Here is a 21,368-nt window from a genome sequence, read left to right as displayed (position 1 = left end):
TTAGAAAATTGCACAATGTAAATGTATTTTAGTATACCTCAACAATGGAATTATGATCAGTAGAAATGGCCATGATATGGGACCTTTATGAGGATTTTTGTCTGTGGAGTGGATTTGTTTGCAGAGCCAAAATGTCAACATCAGCATTCTGGTTGTGTAGGGTCAAATATAGTACTTGGAAACAGCTGCATTCAGACTCAACCAGCTGACAGCGGGTGTACAGATGTGTGAAAGCTGAAAATTGTAACATTCAGCATGTGTGTTTGCCTGACACTGTTTTCCAGTGTCCGCAACACTGGGCGATCTCCGCTAATGAACAATCTGCTCGCTGAGGTGTGACCAAAGGCATTGTGATGGGAGCCACACAGTGGACTACTGATGCAGTGAGAGAGAGAGGGAGAGAGAGGGAGAGAGAGAGAGTGGGAGGGAGGGAGGGAGGGAGACTGGAACTCAATTCCACACAGACGAACGTACACTGGCTCAGTGAGACGGTCTCCTCTGCAGAACACACACACACAGCTGGCTCTGGATTGTGATTCTTATTACCTTCATCTGCAGGTACGTTTCATCTGTTTCTCTGCATGTGTGTGTTAAACAGCTGCTCTGCATCTACTGTAAGAATAGGGATTTGGGGTCTGACTCCAATATGCATGCTGTTACACGCTGAGAAACACACTGTAGCTGCAGCTATAGGTAAACCCACTGACGTACACTTACATATTGTATTTCCTTTCAAACATGTAATGAGGCTTGTGGTTGATCTAAATTCATTGATACACATTCGAAACAGGGATCAGAGGAATCTATTGGCAAAACTAAAATGCGTACATTGGGTGTTCTATATGTTAAATGTGTCATCTGGATAACCCTGATTGATACACATCTGTAATGGTCACGTTATTCCTATTGGATTATGTAATCATATCCATGTTAGCATAAGGATGTACGGAATATTTTGATGTCAGCAAAACAGTCAAATGCTCTTGCAGGCATGGGTTGTTTATGTGTGTGTGTGTGTGTGTGTGTGTGTGTGTGTGTGTGTGTGTGTGTGTGTGTGTGTGTGTGTGTGTGTGTGTGTCTGTTTATGTGTGTGTGTGACTGGCCATTTGCATGTGAGTGCAGCACACTCCCACAAGCGGAACAGCGGAGCCCGAAAGGTGCTGAAATCCCAGGGATTAGCAAGACGTCTTTGGCTTCAGCTGTCACCATGGCAAAGGCAGCCGGTGGAACGCCTGTGTTTGAGAGCGTCTTTTGTAATCAGGCATTCATAAGCTATAGGGCTAACACAAGCATTAGGTCGCCACTATTAATGTCATTCTAAAGCATACATGGGAATATGTTTGATCAGTGCTCAAAGTGGGGGCTTAAAGAGGTGGAGTATCTGAGGCATGGAAAGTGTGAGGAGAGCCCAACTGAACCAAGAACAAGGAAAAATGGAGAGAATCAACAAGTTTCTGACCGCACTGTTGATGTTACTGGAGGAGTTTTGCATGTGGAAATGGGATTTGTAAGAGTGCATGTAAGAGAATCAAAGAAGATTAGAATAGAAAGGCATTCATCTTGTTCGTAAATAGCACGACTCAGGATGTGGAAAGCTTACCTGTTGGAGTCGTGCCCGTGATGCTGCTTATTTGACCAGAGGTGTCTATTCTTGGACATAAGAGCAGCAATCATTACCAGGGACTATTGACTGAAACTGGCTGCATCATGTCTGTGTGGGGGCCTGTTACAACGCAGTGAGGGTATGAGAGAGAGAAAAGGGAATAACAGTTCACTTAGATGGGGAATGATGTAACACAAACAGCAGTGAGAGAAATGTTACCAAGACAGATATAAGAGTGCAAGATCCTCCTAAAGATGTTCAAAACTGTGGATCTATTCCTTTAAAATGTGCGAAACAACACATTTCTGCTCTTGTTTTTAGACAAACTAGCCAGTGGAAATGTAATATCGCAAAATATGGAGGCCAATAATACGAGGGATTCATTTTAAATGACAGTATTGATATTGCGCGTAATATCTCTAATCAATCTTTATTGATATAAATAGTGTATGTGTTGTTACAATGAAGTTAATGACCTGTTAAATGATTACTGGGACTGAAAGAAAACAAATAAGACTGTAGTTCTGTCTTTGAGAACATTTATCATCTTAAATTCATGTTTTTTGCTTGGTGGTTTCTGCCCTGGCCGTATTGACGCCTACATGGATTGATAGATGGATAGTCCGACACTTGGGCGCTATATTAAGCTCTTTAACACTTCATAAAGTCCTTCAAATGTACTGCTTTACGCACAAATAAATCCCTGCTGGTTTATAGCGGCCAGTCAGATTGAATTCCTGCAATATTGACATCCCTGCGTAGCGTCAAAGTCAGGAGAGGACAACAGGAACAAAACGTTGACTCCTTAGATGGGAGATAGAGCATTGAGATGTTAGGAGCTGCAATCCAACAGCACGTGGGAGGATGTAAATACAAGTGCACCTACAGATTACCATAGGAATAATTCTAGAGTGAGAACTAGTGCTTGTAAATATGCACGCCCACACAGAGCATTCAGAAAATTGTCTCCCCAAACAGCAGCCATTTGCAGGGAGGTGAATTACTCCATTATCCTGGACGGTGCCATTGATTCACACGCTTATAGCAAGTTTGTTAAGTAGTAATGACATGGTCACACCGTCAATCCGTCTCCAATTGTGACCCCCCTCAGTGGAGAGCCTCTCCATTTCAATCACTCAGGAGCGACACTCTTATTCAGTCCTACACCTTTCCGTTTCTCTCCTTTTCCATTCTCAGACAATCCAATTTTCATCTTTCTCTCTCGTTAGATTTACTACAGTGGCCTTAATATGCTCTCGCAGGGGCTTGCAACTCTGCCCTCAGACTCATTTAGAAAAGAGGATTTTCCATAGAGAAATATGTTATAGCAGGTGGGAGGCTGATTGAGAACAAGATGGCTGATGGTCCTCGGAGAAGTGAGAGAGTGGGGGCTTCTCACAAACCCACACACACAGACTCAATTGGAAGGCAGGAGTCTGTTTACAGAGTTAATGAAAGAGGCTTTGGCATCAAACTAAAATGAGCATTAGGGAGACTGCAGCAGAGTTGACTCTCCTTGACGACCGATGCCTCAACTGCATGTCAATATGGAGTCTTTGTCTCTCTTTCTCTCCTCTATTGCCCTTGTCTTTTGCTCTCTGCCCTTCTCTCCACTACAGTGTCTTTGTCAGGAGCAGCCAAACAAACGCCAGTGAAATAATAGAGGGGGACTTGTAAATTCCCAACAGACACTTTTTATAGTTCCTTTCCACTTGCTCAAACCAGACGATGCTTCAATCAGGAGGCTTGTTTTTGATGTGGTGACGAGGGGTGTCAAGAAAGTTAAAGGCCCAATCTGGAATGAGAGTAAATCACAAGCTGTGCTGTGGTATTTCCATAGGTGGCTAGCACTGTACATATTGTGTTAGCTTCACTGCTAGTAATGTTATCAATTAGTGCAGTTCTAATGGAGTTCATGTAGTGGGATATACAGTAGCTAATGGTAGAACACCCTTCAAAAGTGATATATGTACATTATTATTAATTTAAGGATATTCTTTATTGGGGCTTTTAATAGATAAATATAATGCTATGATTAATGCTATGAAATGTTGGATTCAATTCTGACAACTTGAGGAGGATAATCTTTGATAAAGTGCCAAGATAAGATGAGTCAGCCCTCACCAACATAACAAAATAACTTGAATCTAATTTTAAAAAAGTAATAAAAAGCAATGTAAATGCTTGTGTTAGTGGAGAGAATGGGATCGACACATCCTAAAACTGTTGAAAATGAAATGTCCTGAACTTGTAAAAGTGATACTGGAGCGAAATGTGAGAATGTTAGCAAGACAAAAGTATTCCCTCTGTTTAAATAATTGATCAGTTGTGCATCAGATCAACAAAAAGGCAATCAAGGATAAAAGATCATTTCCCCCAAGCTTTAAAACTAATTATTATAATGTTTCTATAAATAAACTTGGTTACTCAACAAGACATATTTTGCTTTAAAGGCAGCTTTTAATAGTTTATTGGCCATTATGTAAGCAATCATAAGTAGCTGGCAACATGTCTTGAAAAAGGGAACAAAGTGTGCATGTACATTTGGGCGAACCAGTACACATTCAGTGCTTCTCAAAGTGTGGTCCGCGGACCACTGGTGGTCCGTGAGCGCCCCCTAGTGGTCCGTGAGTATATTGGTAACATTTCACATTTGAAATAAATAAATACATTTAAGTTTTCCGCACTCTCGCGGGAATATCTCCGCAATGGAGCGAGCTTAAGTTTCACTTTCGATTGCATGATATAGCCCAGATAAACACCTTCATCACACATGTTGCCACTTGTTTGTACCATTTTCAGGCGATTTGTAAAAAACGATGTGTTTTTGGATATTTGTGGAATTAGGTGGTCCGCGAGTGTTTTTTTATTGGTTAAGTGGTCCTTGGTATGAAAAAGTTTGAGAAACACTGCTCTAACATGCAGAGTCAGATCTAAATCCATTTACAATCATATCTCTGTACGCATCAAATGTGACCCAGTGCGGGCTGGTTGGTGAAAGCTTGAGGTCGGAGTTATCCAAAGACAACCTTACTTCATTGGAAGCTGGTTTTCATGTTGTTTAGTCAAAATGCTAAAACTGGAGAGTGTGTGGGAAGCTTTACGTTTGACCGCCCACAGACTTCATATCTCAGCATCTGACTGTGCAATGGCTAGTTTCATCCCTCTAGGTGGGAACAGAGGGGGAGATGGCAAGCAAAGATTCTGCAAGCAAGAGTCTCTGATGGTAGGGACTGATTGATCTTGTTGATGGATACAAAATAAAAAGCTATAACTTAGAGGAAGATAGAGAGAACTGGCGTGGACTAGGTCATAAATAAACTTGTCAGAGAAGAACAGAAGATGGAAAGTGTAAAATGACACTCATAAAGAGAGCATGATAGAGAAGCAGGAGAGAACTTCAGTCTGATGGCAGATTTCAGTGAATATTGATGTTTCTTTGCCTTCCCACACAAACAGATCTTTCCCTCCGCTTTAAAGAACAAATAAATCCGAGATTGAAAGAGAACAAGGCCAGAGCTGGGGGTTAGAGTGGAGGGAGGGGGGGTGTAAGTACAGCTAAGGCATACAGGTTGTTGTTCTCACAGGGGAAATTCCTTTGGTGCTCCAGTCCTTTCACTGAGGCAACAGACTAGTGACTTTGAACCTCTCTGAGCTCCACAAAAGAAAAAGAGGTCCCTCTTTTCTTATGTTGGCAACCCGGACCCTAATTCTTTACTAACCTCCCCCCCTCCCCTACACACACACATTATTTCTTGACCACTCCTCACTGAGTACTATACATTACGATGGTAGTCCTTTAAGTTTCAGTCTTCTAATTGGTCAGTCCTTGTAGCCGCCCAAACACAGCAAGACAGCATGACATAAATACTGACCCCCACATAACGGGACGCCACTAATTGTATAATACCAAAGTCTTGTTGTGATTTGTGGAGGGTAAGATATTGTCTTAGCTTGTTTACTTCAGCTGAGAAAGCAGGTCGCAGTTTTCATCAACTCAAATTTAGCTGCCTGAGAGTGGATAAAGTGTGTCACTAAGTGTCCTGTGTGTTTTTGTCTTTTAGGCCATTTTGCCGGAGAGCCAGCCAAACCCGCCTCAGGGAGCAGGGGAATGGAGAACACCATGTGAACGGTCCATACGCCACTGTCGCCAGCATGCTTCGCCTCCTCCGGACCTTGGCTTTTTGCTTCTGGTGTTTTTTGCTACTTCACAAGCAGGCTGTGGCCGATGAAGAGGGCCTTTGGGGACCAACGGCATCAAGAGAAGACCCACCTGTTAAAAAAACAAGCTCCTACTGGTGGACCCCATCTATGCCAAAGATTCCCTCACTACCCTCACTACCCAAACTACCCTCACTACCCAAACTACCCTTCCGTATTCCTTACTTATCCGGGAGCAGGGACAGTGAGGATGAGGCTGCTGCGTTGACCACAACCGCCAAAAGTCTGACAGAACCAATCGATCCCTCGCAAGACAACTCGGGTTCAGGCGAAGGGAGCATTCTTGAATCCTCTGATCCACCCATCACTTCCACTCAGGGGTTCCTAACTAGCGTGACACAGATAAGAACGGACTCACTTCCCACAGGGACATCAGATTCTCCACACAGCAGCATAGCGCAGAGCCACAATGACACTCTTGTTTCAGACTCCTACTCTCCCACAAGCAGTTCTATCAGAAACACTCTGTTCACCAACAGTCCCACCAGCACAAGCACTCCTGGACAAAATGCAACACATACCCACCCACCGAGGGGCACCCCACCAGCAGCAGGGCCCAGCATGGGTGCCACTACGCAACACCTCCCAGAGGAACACACTGATAAAGAGGAGGCGGAAGATTTTACAGGAAAGATATATTTGACGATAGCACCAGAAACCACAGTGTTGACATGGGCAGAAGTCCAAACCACAACAACAACCCCAGGACTGGTGGAGACCACACTGACCAGCACACACTCGCTGAGGCATATAACTCCCGCTACATCCTCAGAAACCACGTTTGTCAGAAAACCACTAGACTCCACTGTTGGTGTTACCCTCCGTGCTGGAGAGGCCACAATGACAGAAACTCTACCCACCCAAAGTGAGGCTTACCTGGGCTCCTCTGAGACCAGGTCGGGGCCCACTGAGGACCAGCCGGGGGTAATCACCACTGCCAATGGGATTGATCACAAATTAGTGCCAGAATCCATAAGAAGCACAACCCAGAGCCAAAGGGTTAACTTCTCAACAGCAGGAGGTAAGCAAAGTTCAACAAATCAATGGAGGCTGGATTGACTCTATAGATGTGATCAATCATTGGAAGGCAGGTTTTAGGTGTTCAATAGCTGGCTGTCAAAAGGCTACTAGCAGTTTGGTTCGATCAATGACATTTCTGACATGGTGAGTGGTCAAAGGGCCGACATCAGCATAAATCTAGATCTTCTTGAAACCCTGTGAAATTGGCGAGTCTAGAATCAACATTTACATGATTGTAAACAATGATTGTGTGTTGGAATTTCTGTTTGCGTTGCTTGGACAGAGATTCTTAAAGGTAGAGTTTGATATGTGTTATTACTAGGAGGAGGATTTACTGGATGGATATTTGCTTAGGCTACTAATCCTGTGGGAAAACAATTTTAGCAACATGACGGCTTTCAGGAATGGAAGTTAATCCACAACATAGCAATCAAAACCATCAAAATGCATTCATCTTTTATTGTATTTCCAATTCTTGCTTCCCACATACTTTGAAGTATTTATTAAAATAGTTATGGCATCAAAGCCTGTTGTGCAAGGCTTCTTTGAGTGATGTGTTATTGTTCACTTATTAGTGAGTCATTTGTACCGAACTGTATATTAATTGAACAGTGTATGATGAGTTTTAAAGCCACAAATACAATTCAACATAGCTTAAAACCATTACTTCAGTAAATGGAAGGAGAGGGTATTGGATTGAAATACCGCTCAATGGGGGTTTTGTTCCTCACAGAGGAGGAAAATGGGAAGATGATGATCTAAAATAGCTTCTGGTAGCCAGTAGGTTCCAGGAGTCTTTGACACGACATTGAGGCAGTACCTCTTTCTTCACGGCCCATCCCCCAGCACTGGTGGCAGTCTGGTGTCTGTATGCCTAATGAGCCTTCAGAGGAAGGTCCTCCTCCAGGTACAGATGCATTTATCATGTAGGGTCAAAGGTCGGGCAGGAAAATGATGAGTCGATTATTCTAAGCCTGAGAGACTGTGTCCATATGATAAAAGCACGATTGTTTGGAGGATGTTTACACAGAGTAGTGTCTGCAATATGTAGGGCATATTGATATTTTCTGGGAGCCTATAAATTAGATTTTGCCACCAAATGATCCATTTATATCAGTTCACATACATATTATCAAATCCAACAGATAGTGCCTAAACCATAGTGCAAAAACAATAACGGACCAATACAATTATATGTGATCACCAAGTTTGCCATTCAAAATAAAAAACTATATTTTTACGTTTGTAAACCCAAAACGGAATCACATATTTTCAAAGCCTATTTGTCAATATTTTAAACAACGCTTAGCTTATTGCTAGAAAATATATCTTGGTATGATCGATTTAGTAGTTCATCTGGAGCCTTCAATCATATGACAATATCTTTCTCATATGCGATACGATAAAAAGCTTTAGAAAAGCTAGAAGATATACATTGATGTAAGATCGTCAATTTGTGTTTCAGAGGCCAACTTTAAGACATCCGCTTTTAGAGACTTATAGATAGCAATCTATTCTTCACAATAAGTAAAGTAACATTAACAGTTCATTTGCTTTAAAAAACAGGTTGGAGAGGAATGTTTTCTCCCAGTGCTGGAATGCAAGCTTTTGAGATCTCCCACTCGGCTTTACGCTGATTGTTTTACCCAGTGTTGTGTCTGCACTTGTTTTCAGCTGTGCACCGTGTGGTGGCATACAGGAAAGACAAGGGGTTGGGGCTGGGTGGGGGGGGGGGGGGGGGGGCTGCTGTGGCCATGTATCAGTATTCCAAGCGCACACTCAGCGAAATCACCTCCTCTCCAGTGGGACCATCGGCTCGCCGGTCGCTGTTCATGGATGCTGAACATGCTTCTCGCCATTTAGTCTAGTCCCTCCCCGTTCCCCTCATCTGCTATTTTTTGCCTCTGTACAAACACACATCCCTGTCACTTTTTTCCCAAGGACAGATGGCTATGGCTGCTCTGAAGGGTGAAAATGTCCTGACAGGGATCAGGGAAGCTTCTAGTCAGCCATGTAGAAATGAAACCCATTACAAATATGGTGCATTTACACATCGTAGTAGTCTGCTTAGTGTGGTTTTTGGCTGGACTCTTACAGTGTTTAAACACTCCCACCTTGCCATAGGACATAGGAGGAGACGATTATGAAAATGAAAGCGTGGCACCCCTGCATTATCATACATTATCCCAAAGTGAGCATTCTGTATGTGTGCTGTGATGTATTTTAAGCTGCACAGGGTGAATCACTCCCCTGCTGGAGGTGTGGAACATCTTCATCACACAAACGGGTTTTCATTGATCGAGAGGGTGTTCACCATGTGGCGATGCCCTTGAGAACGCTGTCAGGTATCTAAAAAAACAAAAACAGCTCTGCATCTGTTTCCAGTCCTCCACTAAAGGACAACTGATAGCAAGGGCAATAATGAGAGAGCAGAAACACAACACAGAGGCTGTTGTGATGTGGGGGCTGAACATGTAGGCTTTCTAAACCCTCGCAGATAGCCACTGCTGTAAATTCTCTTCCAAAAAGCTTTCCTTTCTCCTGCTCCTTCTTTCCCCTCCTCCCACCCTTTTCATTATTGTATGTCGCACTAATAAGCAGCAGCCTCAACACACTCCATTAATACGTGCAAGGATGAATTGACCGGAGAGATACCAAAAACCTAAAGCACAGCCATTGCTAGATAAATTGATTAAGGAAATTGATTTACATGGAGATGCACGTGACATGAATAGCTGATGCCTCAGTATGGAATTTACATGGGAAAATGGCATTAATGCTAATGGAAAGCTGGGGTGACTTTATATTATGTTAATATTCTCATAATGACTCCTTTAGCCGAGACCATGAGTTATACAAATCTGGACGGATTTGGCCTGTTTGTTTTTCGGATTTCACATACAAATACGCAATTATAGAACAATAGGGATTATTTTTCACCTCTATTCGTACTGATTTTTAAAGTCAGAGGGTGTAATGCAGTTTGAAAATCCTGTAAATCCCCTAGTAACTATCCTAGAACTGAACCAAATTAGCAACAGCATGATGACCTTTTGTGCAAGTAGATTTTGGATGAGTCCTAATCATTTTTCTTCATCTGATTACGCGCTTCCGACTCTCTAATGTACCGCTATCCAAGCCTTTCCTCTTCTGTGTTATCACTCTAAGCTCAGGGTGTTTGCTACAGAGCCGCACACTCTTCACAAACTCACTCGGGGCTTACTGTACGCAGATAAAGAAGAGTGTAATGGATTCCATCGTCTTCTATTGTTCCTTATTTCTGGAAGCAAAAGATAATGAGGAGCCTCTGAAAATGTAAACACTATGAATAACTACCGTGGTTAAAGGGCCTTCGTTACTTCAACAATGTTGCCCACTGTGGGTGCCACTTTAAATGATAGTTTGGCAATAAGTGTGATTGAAACCTAAATAAAAAAAATAGGAACAACAGACAGAACGTCATACTCTAAGGTCACGAAGGCCATATGAAATGACGTGGTAGTTAAACTAAATCAGTAAAATGACAATTTAGCACATGTGTAATGATGAGCTGTTCAGCAAAATCTCTTTTTGCTTTTATTTACTCTGTCAGCAGGGTCTCTGTGAATAGCCAGTCATCAGAAATGTTGCTTGTGATGTGCTAAAGAGTTGATTTCCGTCCATGAGTGAGTGAGCTCAGTTGCTAAGTTTTGACAAACATTATCGTCTTCCAACAATGAATCAACTGAATAGCGTGATTTTGGCTTTTGTGTATGTTGTGATGTGCGTTCTTGTGTGCAGCAAACACTGGGACTCATTCCTTAAAGGTCCCCTATTATACTATTTTTCAACAATAAATTATAGGTCTCAGATATATACAAAAAATGTCTCTTATGTGTTTGGCTCGAAATAACAAACAGATCATTGTAGCATGCCATAAACCCTTCTGTTTCAGCCCTGTTCCAAAAGTGCAGATTCTGTATCTGTAGCTTTAAATGCAAATGAGCTGCTGCTGGCCCCGCCCCTCTGTTAAGTTATTGGTTTAAAAAACACAATGGTGCTCTAGGAGGAGATTCAGGTGATAAAGTGGGCGGGTGTTACCTTGGTTGGTTACTGGCAAATGGATGCACAACCCAAAAGACATCACAAAGTGTCCACAAGCTCATTTTCAGACTGGTTTTTATGTAGATGGATCAGGAGAAAAAGAGAGAGAATCTTTGTTCCTGGAACTTTCCAAATCTCTTAACACAGAGGGGACAGACATTTTATGTATAAAATACATGCAAAAGTGGATTTTGCATTAGGTGACCTTTAAGAAAATGATGCTCAAACTGGTGAAAAACTCCACTGGGCACCTTTACAATTTTCAAACGAATACATAAAGTTCTGCAAACAAACACAACTCAAACTAGACAATCTAACTTACATTTCTTATATTTTGATTTATTGTATCTGGCTCAAAATATAGCAACAATGATTTTTCGTGAAATAAACTGTGCAGGCGTGTAGACTTCCAGCTGTTTGGAAGAGACTCTGATTTGAAAACTTTGAAAACTTATTGTTATAACTTATTGTTCATTGTTACTTTTGTAACCCTTTCCAGCTTTATGCAAGTCAACAATTCTTAATCGTAGGTCTTCTGAGAGCTCTTTTGTGCGAGGCATGCTTCACATCTGGCAATGCTTCTTAAGAATAGCAAATTCAAAACTGGTGTGTATTTTTTATAGGGCAGGGCAGCTTTAACCAACACCTCCAATCTCGTCTCATTGATTGGACTCCAGGTTGGCTGACTCCTGACTCCAATTAGCTCTTGAAGAAGTCTTTAGCCTAGGGGTTCACTTTTTCCACCCTGCACTGTGAATGTTTACATGGTGTGTTCAATAAAAACATGAAAACATATAATTGTTTGTGTGGTATTAGTTTAAGCAGACTGTGTTTGTCTATTGTTGTGACTTAGATGAAGATCAGAACACATTTTATGACCAACTTATGCAGAAATCCAGGTAATTCCAAAGGGTTCACATACTTTTTCTTGCAACTGTAACTGTTGTAAAACACACGAAGGCTGTGCAGAGTGCTGTCTGTGAACACATATTTAGCGAGGGAACCAAAGGGGAAAAGAGAGAGTCTTTTAGCCGTTACTTTATGATTCTATCTGTCTCTCTCTGTGATCTTTACGAGGCAGGTCTGGGATCTGGATTTGTGATGATGGAGCAGGACGTACACACACACACACACACACACAAACATGCACGCACACATCAGGATGTCAATGTAATTAGACTACAGAGGGCCAGACTACTGTGCTATGGATGACTGACTACAACTAAGTGGGCAATAGGCCGATCCATTTGACAGAACTGGGTTAAGAAATGTAGTCCTTCCGTGTTCTGCGGTGTCAAATCTCAGACGACTTGCTGTGAGCAGAGAACGCAGAGGGTTTACATTTTCTTTTGGCAAACTGAAATTTGCTAATCCGCTTTAGGACTAGAGCTACAGTAGTGTGTCCTTTAAATAGCACAGGCTTCGAGATCGCTCAAAGGTTAAATTGCATTTGTTTTCCCAGAGCTGCCAGGCAAGGAGGATAAGGAGGATGAGGAAGGTGTGGTTCCTTCAACATTGGCAGACGTTTCCACGCCATACGCTAAGCTGCTAACAACTTCCCCGCCACAAAGCACAGGTGAGCGAACAAATCCGCTGAGATGTAAACAAAGACTTAATCCAAAATGTGTTTGCACTGCCATACTGTTAGGTGGTAAAAGGACTGCAGGCTGTTTGTTTAATAGGCTGTCCTGTAGATTTTTCAATATCTGTCAATCTGTCAGAGGACTGAAAGAAACAATTACCCTGCATCTTTTGCCTGAAGCCACTAATTACTTCCAACGGGAGGAGAAAACTGCTCATTCAAGCTGTGAGAATCCCTGAGAACAGAAGAGATAGGGAACAATGCCCACAAAAATGTATTTTCTATGAATAATCTTTAATCTGGTGACAATAGCTGACTTTAAACTGAAAACACAAACAAGTATTGATTTAGCTCTGGCCAATGACAGTAGAGAGCTTCAAAATGAAGAGTAGCTGCAATAGTCAGTTTCAATAAATAAAGTATAATTGATTCTGTTTTGGAATCTATTCATTATGGCAGGGTGACAAATTGATCTTATTATAGATGTGTGATTTATTACTGGGTTAGAGATCAAACATACATAAACATTAGGCTGAAAAATTATTATATATCTAGACAAAATCATGGAAAGATTCAATATTTTCATTAGTGAGTGCATTTTCAGCCACCTGGAAGTTTTACTACAGTAAGCCTGTAAAACGTCTTAAAACATATAGTTCCACTTTCATAAATAGCTCACTATTTTACTACGATAAAAAAAGTGTTCTAATTTAAGTAAACAGGGCATTTGTTAGGGACTATTTTCAGGAGCAGAGTGATATATGACTTGCACTCTTGTTGGTGTATTGTATGTTGGATTGGCTCAAAATAAACTATTGTTATTGTTTCTGGGCAACAATGGAGGTCTACCCTAACTCCCTTTTGCTCTAATTACACAAAAAGGTTTTCTCATAATCCCACTGGAAAAATGTGGTATGCTCTGAAATGTCAAATCCCATGTAGATTAGTCCATCATAATGAATTTGACTTCCACTCAACTATGTTTATTAAAATATCTACTTTCAGCCCAGTTCGCAGGAGCAGATGTAACCCACATTACCTTGCCCAGAATAGCAGATGTAATCAAGTGACTTTCAAAAATAGACCTGTCAAATGTGCCACTCGCTAATGACGGGGCGCTACGGGGCTCTGGGTGCTTCACAAGTGAGTGAGTGAAACAATAATGTTAGCAGTCGGCCATTTCAATGTGTCCTGCATGAAGCTGATATCTGTTGTTGATAACATTAAGCGCATGACCAAATGTACAGTTATCCTACCACCCTCCCATTTGGCATAACAGACCAATAGCAGGTGATTCAGCATTTACTCAAAGAGTTAAGAAAGCAGATGAACCCCCAACCTCATGTGTCCAAACCCACACAACTGGCTCCTACTCAGTATTCATGAACTTCTTCATTAGCTCCTGCTAAATTGCTTTTTCTAATGTGAGCCAAATTGAAAATGAAGGCAATCAGTTAAAACCTACATGTGGCTCTCAGTTTCACTCCGCAGAATCAACACACAGCCAATAAAAAATGAGTGTGTGAGGTTGTTACCAATTTAACACCAGAAGAATCCTTCACCTTTATTACCTCGGCTGGTCTACTGATTAAGGTTCCTTACATGAGACCTTTTGAAAATGACTAGCATCTGGTTGTGTAATGTGTGCATGCTCGCTTTCATATTTATCTTTTATATCGTGTGCTGTTGAGCTGTAATTATTGAGTAAATCATCTTAAGACAGCTCTAGGATCTTCTTTAGATCTATCCCGACTAATATATCAAATATTCATCGTAATCTTTTCTTATTAGCTGCAGCCCTTATGAAAGAAGGACTAAAAGTGAAATATTGCCATGTTGATCATATGAAACCTTGATGTATGATGTAGAGCCATGCTATTGTAGACTAGCTTGCCAGGGATGGCAACCCCGAGAGTAGGTCTTTCAACCACAAACAATTGCATGGGTTCACACAAAATGCTAATGATACTAGCTTCAAGACACGCATTACAATTTCTTTATGCGCCGTAATCATCTCAAAATGTGATTTCTCCAAAAATGTAGTTTAAGACCAAATACTTTCAAATGACTTATTACCGTTCTATCATTCTTGGCTGTACTCTGTGTTTTGTGGTACTTGCTATACCTGCTAAACATCCCCCTTAGATGCTGACGCTATCATGGCTCAACGTACTGTTTTTACTAGATGCAGGTTCACTCTCTTTTAACTCTGCTTTTGTTCTACCATCCTAACTCCTGAGGGAAATACCTGGTTATTTATCTGCTAAACGCACCACTGTATTCACTAGCCACATTTACTAATTGTCTGCCATTTGTTGCTGATAAGGTACATGTAAGATAGACTCAGTGGAACTAAAATTACAAGAGTTAAAAGATAACATTTAGACTTTTTTACAAGTTAAAATGACATCTCAGTTTGTCCTCAGGCACTTTGCTTTCAGGCTGTGTTTCTACTGTAATGTGTGTGCTATCCCTCGCATGGGATACTTGTTACCACAGGAATGTGTCAGATGACCGAGCAGCATGCAGTGGAACGTAACACTCTGATCCGTGTACTGTAGTGACCACACCAAACCCCGTCTAGGCTGCTCGGCCAGCCCCGCATGCTCAGATGTGACATTTATCGACATGAGCGAGGCAACAAAACTTGACACTAATTCAATACCCGTCACGTTTTCCACTTGGCCAGGCTGGCATGCAAAGCATCACTATCGCCCTGGAAAGTAAACAATCAGACGAATGAGTCAACCACTGAACCCATCCTACTTTATCAGTGGCCCCCACATTCGCAATCCTCTCAGCTGTGTGCTTGTTTTACACCTCAGCCCCATTTCCCACACTGCAGCTGTCTGTTTTGATGGGATGACATTGTCAGTGCACTCATACAGTGCAAGTTTATTTGAGCACTGACATATTTAATGCCCTCATTTAAAGCTGCTAATGTCATAACTTTCAACAAGCTTAAAAATAGCTTCTCATTTTCTCAACATGACACCGGAGTATCACTGACATGGCTTTCAGGCAGTCTGTATGAAGTCAATATGCAGTGGCCACATTATTACATCAGTGAGTAAAACGTGCTGTTATCAATGATTCATCTATTGGTTAGTGGCCATACAAACGGCAAGGCACTAGGTATGACAATGTCGGTCAGTGGGTTGGTCCATCACTGATCGATTTGAAATATCTTATGATAGATTATGACTAAATTGGACATTCATGCTCACCAGATGACTCACTTTGCTGATCCCCTGCTTTCCTGCTAGTGCTACTGTGATGTTGACATTTGGAGTTTGTCCTTACATTTCCATAGCTATATTATAAAATATATATTATACTACATATTAATACATATATGTCAATATTAATGTTGGCATTGTCAAGAACATGTTACCATGCTGGCATTAGCATATAGCTTGAACAGACTTAGGGATCTGCTAGTATAGCTTTAGAATGAAAGATCATTATGACAATGATACACAAGCAAGCTATCTCAAAAGCATTTCACTGTTGCTAATGATTATTCAGCAGGGTTCAATTAAAAAACAGCCCATCAATGCAAAACCAAAGAAACTCAAAAACTCATCCATCCTTGTTGTTCCTTAAGGATGTGATTTAGCTTCCAACGACAGCTCAGGATGTCTAAAATATATCTGCTGTGCTGCTACAGTTAAAGAAGACGCATCAGCAGCTGGAAGTTAATTTATCAAGCTTGATGTTTTTATCACAACCTGGGAGAGTGACTCAGCTCAGATGGTTAGGAGACGAATGAGGGAAACATTATAAAGGCTTTCTTATCAACAGACAGACAGCAGACAATGCCAGTGCTAAAGCACTTGTCAAAATCATCTTCCCCTCTTCAGGATCTGTGGCTGGAAAATAACAATGCTTTGTTCACTTGGGTACTTGAGTATAGCAAATGTCAACATTGAACATTGAACATTCAAACGCACCAGTAGACACTCCGATATGAGTGCACACAGACACAAATGTACAAGAAACAATTACATAAAACAAAAGTGAAGGGGCTTTATGTTGTTTGAATCATTTACAGTGATGTAGAGTGCTTAAAGCAGGCACCAACCATTTCGCCCCCCTCCCTATAGAACGTGCCACATGTTAGATTTAATGAAAGCAGCAGCTGCCATCGTTTGATCTATAGAATTGGAAGAAAAAGCAGCAAAAGCAGAATAACCAAAGCATGAGAAGAGACTACATCAGGGCAGTCTACAAGAGTGAAAAACGGTCCGTGTTTAAAAATAACAAACCCACCTATGGGAGTTTTCCCTTTTGAGGCGGCTGTTCAAGAGAAATCATAAACAAAAGAGCAAATTAGGGAACCCGGATAGGGTGGGATGGGAAATACAAGAATATATCTCAGAAAAGTACATTAAAGGACAGATGAGAAAGACTTAAAACAAAACTCTAAACCACAGAGAATCCACTTTCAGATTTATTTAGGAAATGAATTAGACATCCTCAATCTATACATCAAGATTAAGGGGTTTCTGCGGTGCTGATGTCTGCACATTTAAGTTCTTTAACTGGCACATAACGTTACCACTGGATATAATCTATTCCCCAGGCATTGCGGGACATATTTATACCCCTTGAAAACCCTAAGAGCTGAAAAAAAGTCTTTATCTCATACACATTACAGCAAAATATGTATTAATGTACAATCTGCCTGCTGTGTGATTTACTGTACTGTCAGTTTATCAAGTTCATTTGTCCCCGTCTCTGTGGTACATAGCATCTGTCTCTTTATGGAGAAGTGATTGCCTCTGATCTGCAGCAAAATGACTGATGAGCCTGTGTAGGTGCAAATGAAGGATGTAAAGTTAGAATCTGCATTTGATTGCCTTTTTTAAAAGAGCCATTATTAGATATTCTTTTCAGTAGTTAGAAGAAATCTTGTTTGTGTTGACGGTGATGTTTTATGGAAAAGAACAAGGGCTATGATGTGAAACTCAGTGTAAGGAGACTAGGAGGCTACATTGTTTTGCCCATCTGTGAAGCATTATGCTGTGTGAAGTGACTTGTGCTATATCCTATGCAAGTCATCCTCCAGTAATTGAACTACAAAAACAAGTACGGCTCAGATGAGCTTCGCAGGCGTCTCTTTAATGTTCACGCAAACACATATTCACATGGTTTCCAAAGCTAAACCATTTCCTTTGCAGTGCAACAACATGTCTAACACAATCATAATTAGCTGTACGCATGGAAACTCCAGATGGCTGACGTAATGCAAGAGAAACGAGCTCTGTGGTTCTGAGTGGGCTGTTCTCTTACACACTCACACACAGTTTGAAGTTGCCATTCTACAAGCCTCTAAACAGGATTAGCACATTAGGAGGAAAGCACACTTTCACCATCTTGGATCTGAGCCAACTTGTTCTCTGACTAAGATAGTTTGAATGTTGATTAAATGCTTCTGTGTAATCTCATGAATGGATGATTAATATGCTTTTAAGTGAATTAAAAGTAGATGTTTTAAGCTGCGAGCATTTTGAAGATTTGGGATTTCTCTATATAATTACTCATTCAAGTATTACATTTGTTTATCCATCCAGCTATTTAAAACTCATTTGATAAAAACATTTCTACTTTATTTTTCCCTAGAAACTCCAACTTTTACTCTGGACACGGAAGACTGGATGTCCAACGAGGGGTACAGTGACTCCACCCTTCTTCCAGACTGCAATCAAGAGCGCTCCGGGATCTGCAACCTCTCCGACTGGGACTTCACAACCTCCTCGGACATCAAACCAACACAAACACCACTGTCACCACTGTCACCAACCAAACTGACGAACCCTTCCTGATCCCAGCTCCACCAATGTTGGTGCCGCTGTACACCGACTGGAACAGTGCCATGGCAAGCTTGGGGCCTTGGCCTGGGATGTGCATGTTTACGGTGCTGGCTGCATCTTTGCAATGCTAACCCTAGCCTTGCACTCCAATCTGCTCTGCTTGCCACTACGATGCCCATCCGGATGTGGTTACTTTGCCCTGGTTAGCTTGTTTCTACTAGCTGCTGGCTGCACAAGATCTTTCTCGCTCCTTTACGATGCCTATGGCCACCAGGACCTCCTACCCTCCACAGAGGCGTCACTAATACTCTACGAAGCACCGTTTTCCCTGTTTAACAGCGGCCTTCGGTCTGGTTTTCCTTCTCCTATCCATGCGCTCGAGAATGCAGCTCTCGTACTCAGCTTTCCAGAGACCCTGTTTCCTGGCCTGCCTGGTTGTCCTGCACTTTGGTGCCGCATTTGGACCAGTGACCTTACTGAAGTTCTACACAGAACAAAAGCCTCCCCATTGCCTCTTTCTTGCACTTATCTCCCGTGGAGCCTTTGTAGCACTGGCTTCATTTCTATCTGTTGCCTATTTTGTGTTCTACATCTACGTGCGGGCAGATTCGAAACACATCTACCACCTGAATAACACATCTCCAACGCCCGCTGAGCGCTACAACCGCTGCCCTTTGCTGAGAGCCGGGACTGGAATCGTGCAGCTGTAACAGTCTGTATGTCAGCATTGTTTTGTTTAGCTTGTGCAGGACTGCAGTTATTTGCAATGCTCAATGCTATGGGTGTTGTAGGGGGAGAGGAGGTCTTTCACCCATGGCCATGGTGGGCTTTTCAGTTTAGCTGCAGACTGTGTGAGCTCGGGGTTTGTCTCACCTTGGCCTTGGTGGTTGCACAACCAGTCTACTGTTCTGACCACCTCCCAGCTGCCGGGAGCTGCTGGACTGAACTGTTGGCATCAAAGTCGCCCATCATGCCTGGGAGCTACCAGTGGACCCTGAGCCAGCAGGAGAAGCTTGCAATTGTCGATACCATGGGGCTTGGAGAGATAGAGAGCCTTCCTCTTTACACCCTGGTGGATGAGAGGCTTGGTAGCAGTATGAACGGCCTGGACCTTCTCTACCACAGCAACCGGGCCTTGGCCTACCGAGACCTGGACTTGGATTTGGACTTCAAGGGTTCAGGGGCTCCTGCAAATGGAGGAGGCAGAGATCCCTCAGGTGGATCCTCGTTTACCAGTGACTCCACCGCAGACCTGCGACCGCCTTCGCCAATCAACCTGCGTCGCAGCATAGACGAGGCACTTTTCAATGAGGCCCTCTTTCCTATGAGCCTCTTTAGCCCTACTCGCAGCAGTGATCTATCAATAAACAACCACTGTTCACTTCTAAGCAAAGGGCTTTGTGATCCTCTCTCAGCTGACCCTGGCCTTATCGGACCTCTTCCTGCGTGGAGATGCCTTCTCAACACTTGCCCTCTTGCGCCCATCTCAAGGAGACACTCTCGTAGGTGCTCCACCATCTCCCTCTCTGTCCTCATCCACGAGCAGTTCCTCTCCTGAACGTTGGAGGGGCAGCTCATCCTCTTACTCCCCCTACCGTGAATCTTTCGGAGGCTCCTCGCTGGTCCTCTGCCCGAGCTCAGAGAGACATGCTCAGCAGATTCTGCAGCAAGGGGGTTTAGGCCATGGGGCATCCTCTGGCCACCAGGGCCACTCTGACCAACTGAGGCACTACCAAACACTCGGCGCTGCCTCACAGGAGAGCCTAGACCTGGACGTGTCGTCTGAGGCAGAACCGATCCGTTCAAGAGGAGTTCATCAGTGTTTGCAGACAAATCGATTCTTACAGCATCTGCAGCGAGACTATCGATTTATAAAAGGACAGTCTGGTCAAACGGGTTACACAGAAGACTCATTAAGAAGGACTTTAGTAGGGTGACTGTAAAGGCAACCTATTTGGTAGTGCATGGTAGCTTTTCCATATGCCATAAAAGACCAATAGCTGCCCAATTTACATTTTTGGATGTTTGATTAACTTTCTTATGTGGTCATTAGTGAATGTCTTTAAGGGTCTAAGTGCCAAGAATGTCAAAAGCCAAAAGGTCATTTGTAACTTTTTCATGTTTGATAAAGGCTGGTTTGATACAGTCAGAACTATAGTTACATTTACTGAGAAGAATTTATTTGTACAAATGTCTTTATTGCATTCCAACATTCCAATAGATAGTACTGTGACTAAAACTAAGCACTTATTAATACTACTGAAGTAATATGCTTTCATATTAAACTGAATATCATTGTCATTAAATATAATGTTAAATAATTGGAATAAGAGTTACGTTTCTATAAATGCTCCGTACCAATATATGCTACATCTTATTTGCAGCTCTAATACAGCAGTGCCCTCTACTGGTCAAACCTACACCATGTTACCTTATCCTTCTACATGTATGTATGTAATGGACCGTGCTTCTACATACACTGACAGCATCTTCTTTGGACCGGCTAAATCATTTATTTATGTTCAAACATAACTTTGCTCGGCACATTGTTTAATAAAGTTTGTTTTATAACATTTGGTTTATTTGACTTAAGGTGCAGAGACATCCAGCAGTGTGACTGCAGCACATGTTCAATAAGACAATAATCCATACAGTTTGATTTATTTATTATTTTTGTATCATATTGAAAGCAACAACAACCTTCTTTTGTTGAGTGTTGTCCTGTAAACATGTTCCAAAGTGATATTCCTCAGGAACCCATTATGGATTGTTGCATTCTGAGTATTTCCCATCCATCTAAAAAGTATTACTTATTGTTTTGGTTGTTGGTTGCAGAAGCTCCTGTAGCTTCTTTGCAATATATTGAAGCTGAAATCATACAAAAGTGCAACACTACAAAAGAAAGAGGACTTTTTAGATGGACTCACGGGACTCAGTACAAACATGACATTTAAAAAACCTGAACTATCTCTTTAGATGGGGAAACTGAAAATAAGCAGCAGTCATTTCCAACTGGATATAGGTATATGTTTCTCCATATATT

At 42.0% G+C, this 21,368-nt stretch overlaps 1 protein-coding gene across 1 annotated transcript; it reads left to right on the top strand.

Moving 5' to 3' along the window:
* The first annotated feature begins 444 nt into the window (after nt 1–444).
* On the top strand, nt 445–20,898 carry LOC117559142 (proline-rich transmembrane protein 4-like). Its single transcript, XM_034235813.1, is given in 11 exon segments — nt 445–558; nt 5,668–6,845; nt 12,390–12,503; nt 18,135–18,298; nt 18,301–18,402; nt 18,405–18,647; nt 18,649–18,997; nt 19,000–19,749; nt 19,752–19,805; nt 19,808–20,118; nt 20,120–20,898. Coding segments are annotated over 10 exon segments (3,255 nt in total). The 5' UTR covers nt 445–558; nt 5,668–5,758; the 3' UTR covers nt 20,201–20,898.
* The last annotated feature ends 470 nt before the right edge of the window (nt 20,899–21,368 follow it).

The sequence above is a fragment of the Gymnodraco acuticeps genome, unplaced genomic scaffold (assembly GCF_902827175.1).
Source record: "Gymnodraco acuticeps unplaced genomic scaffold, fGymAcu1.1, whole genome shotgun sequence".
Taxonomy (NCBI): domain Eukaryota; kingdom Metazoa; phylum Chordata; class Actinopteri; order Perciformes; family Bathydraconidae; genus Gymnodraco; species Gymnodraco acuticeps.
Note: the sequence above shows the minus strand (reverse complement) of the source record. Positions and strands in the feature narration are given on the sequence as shown.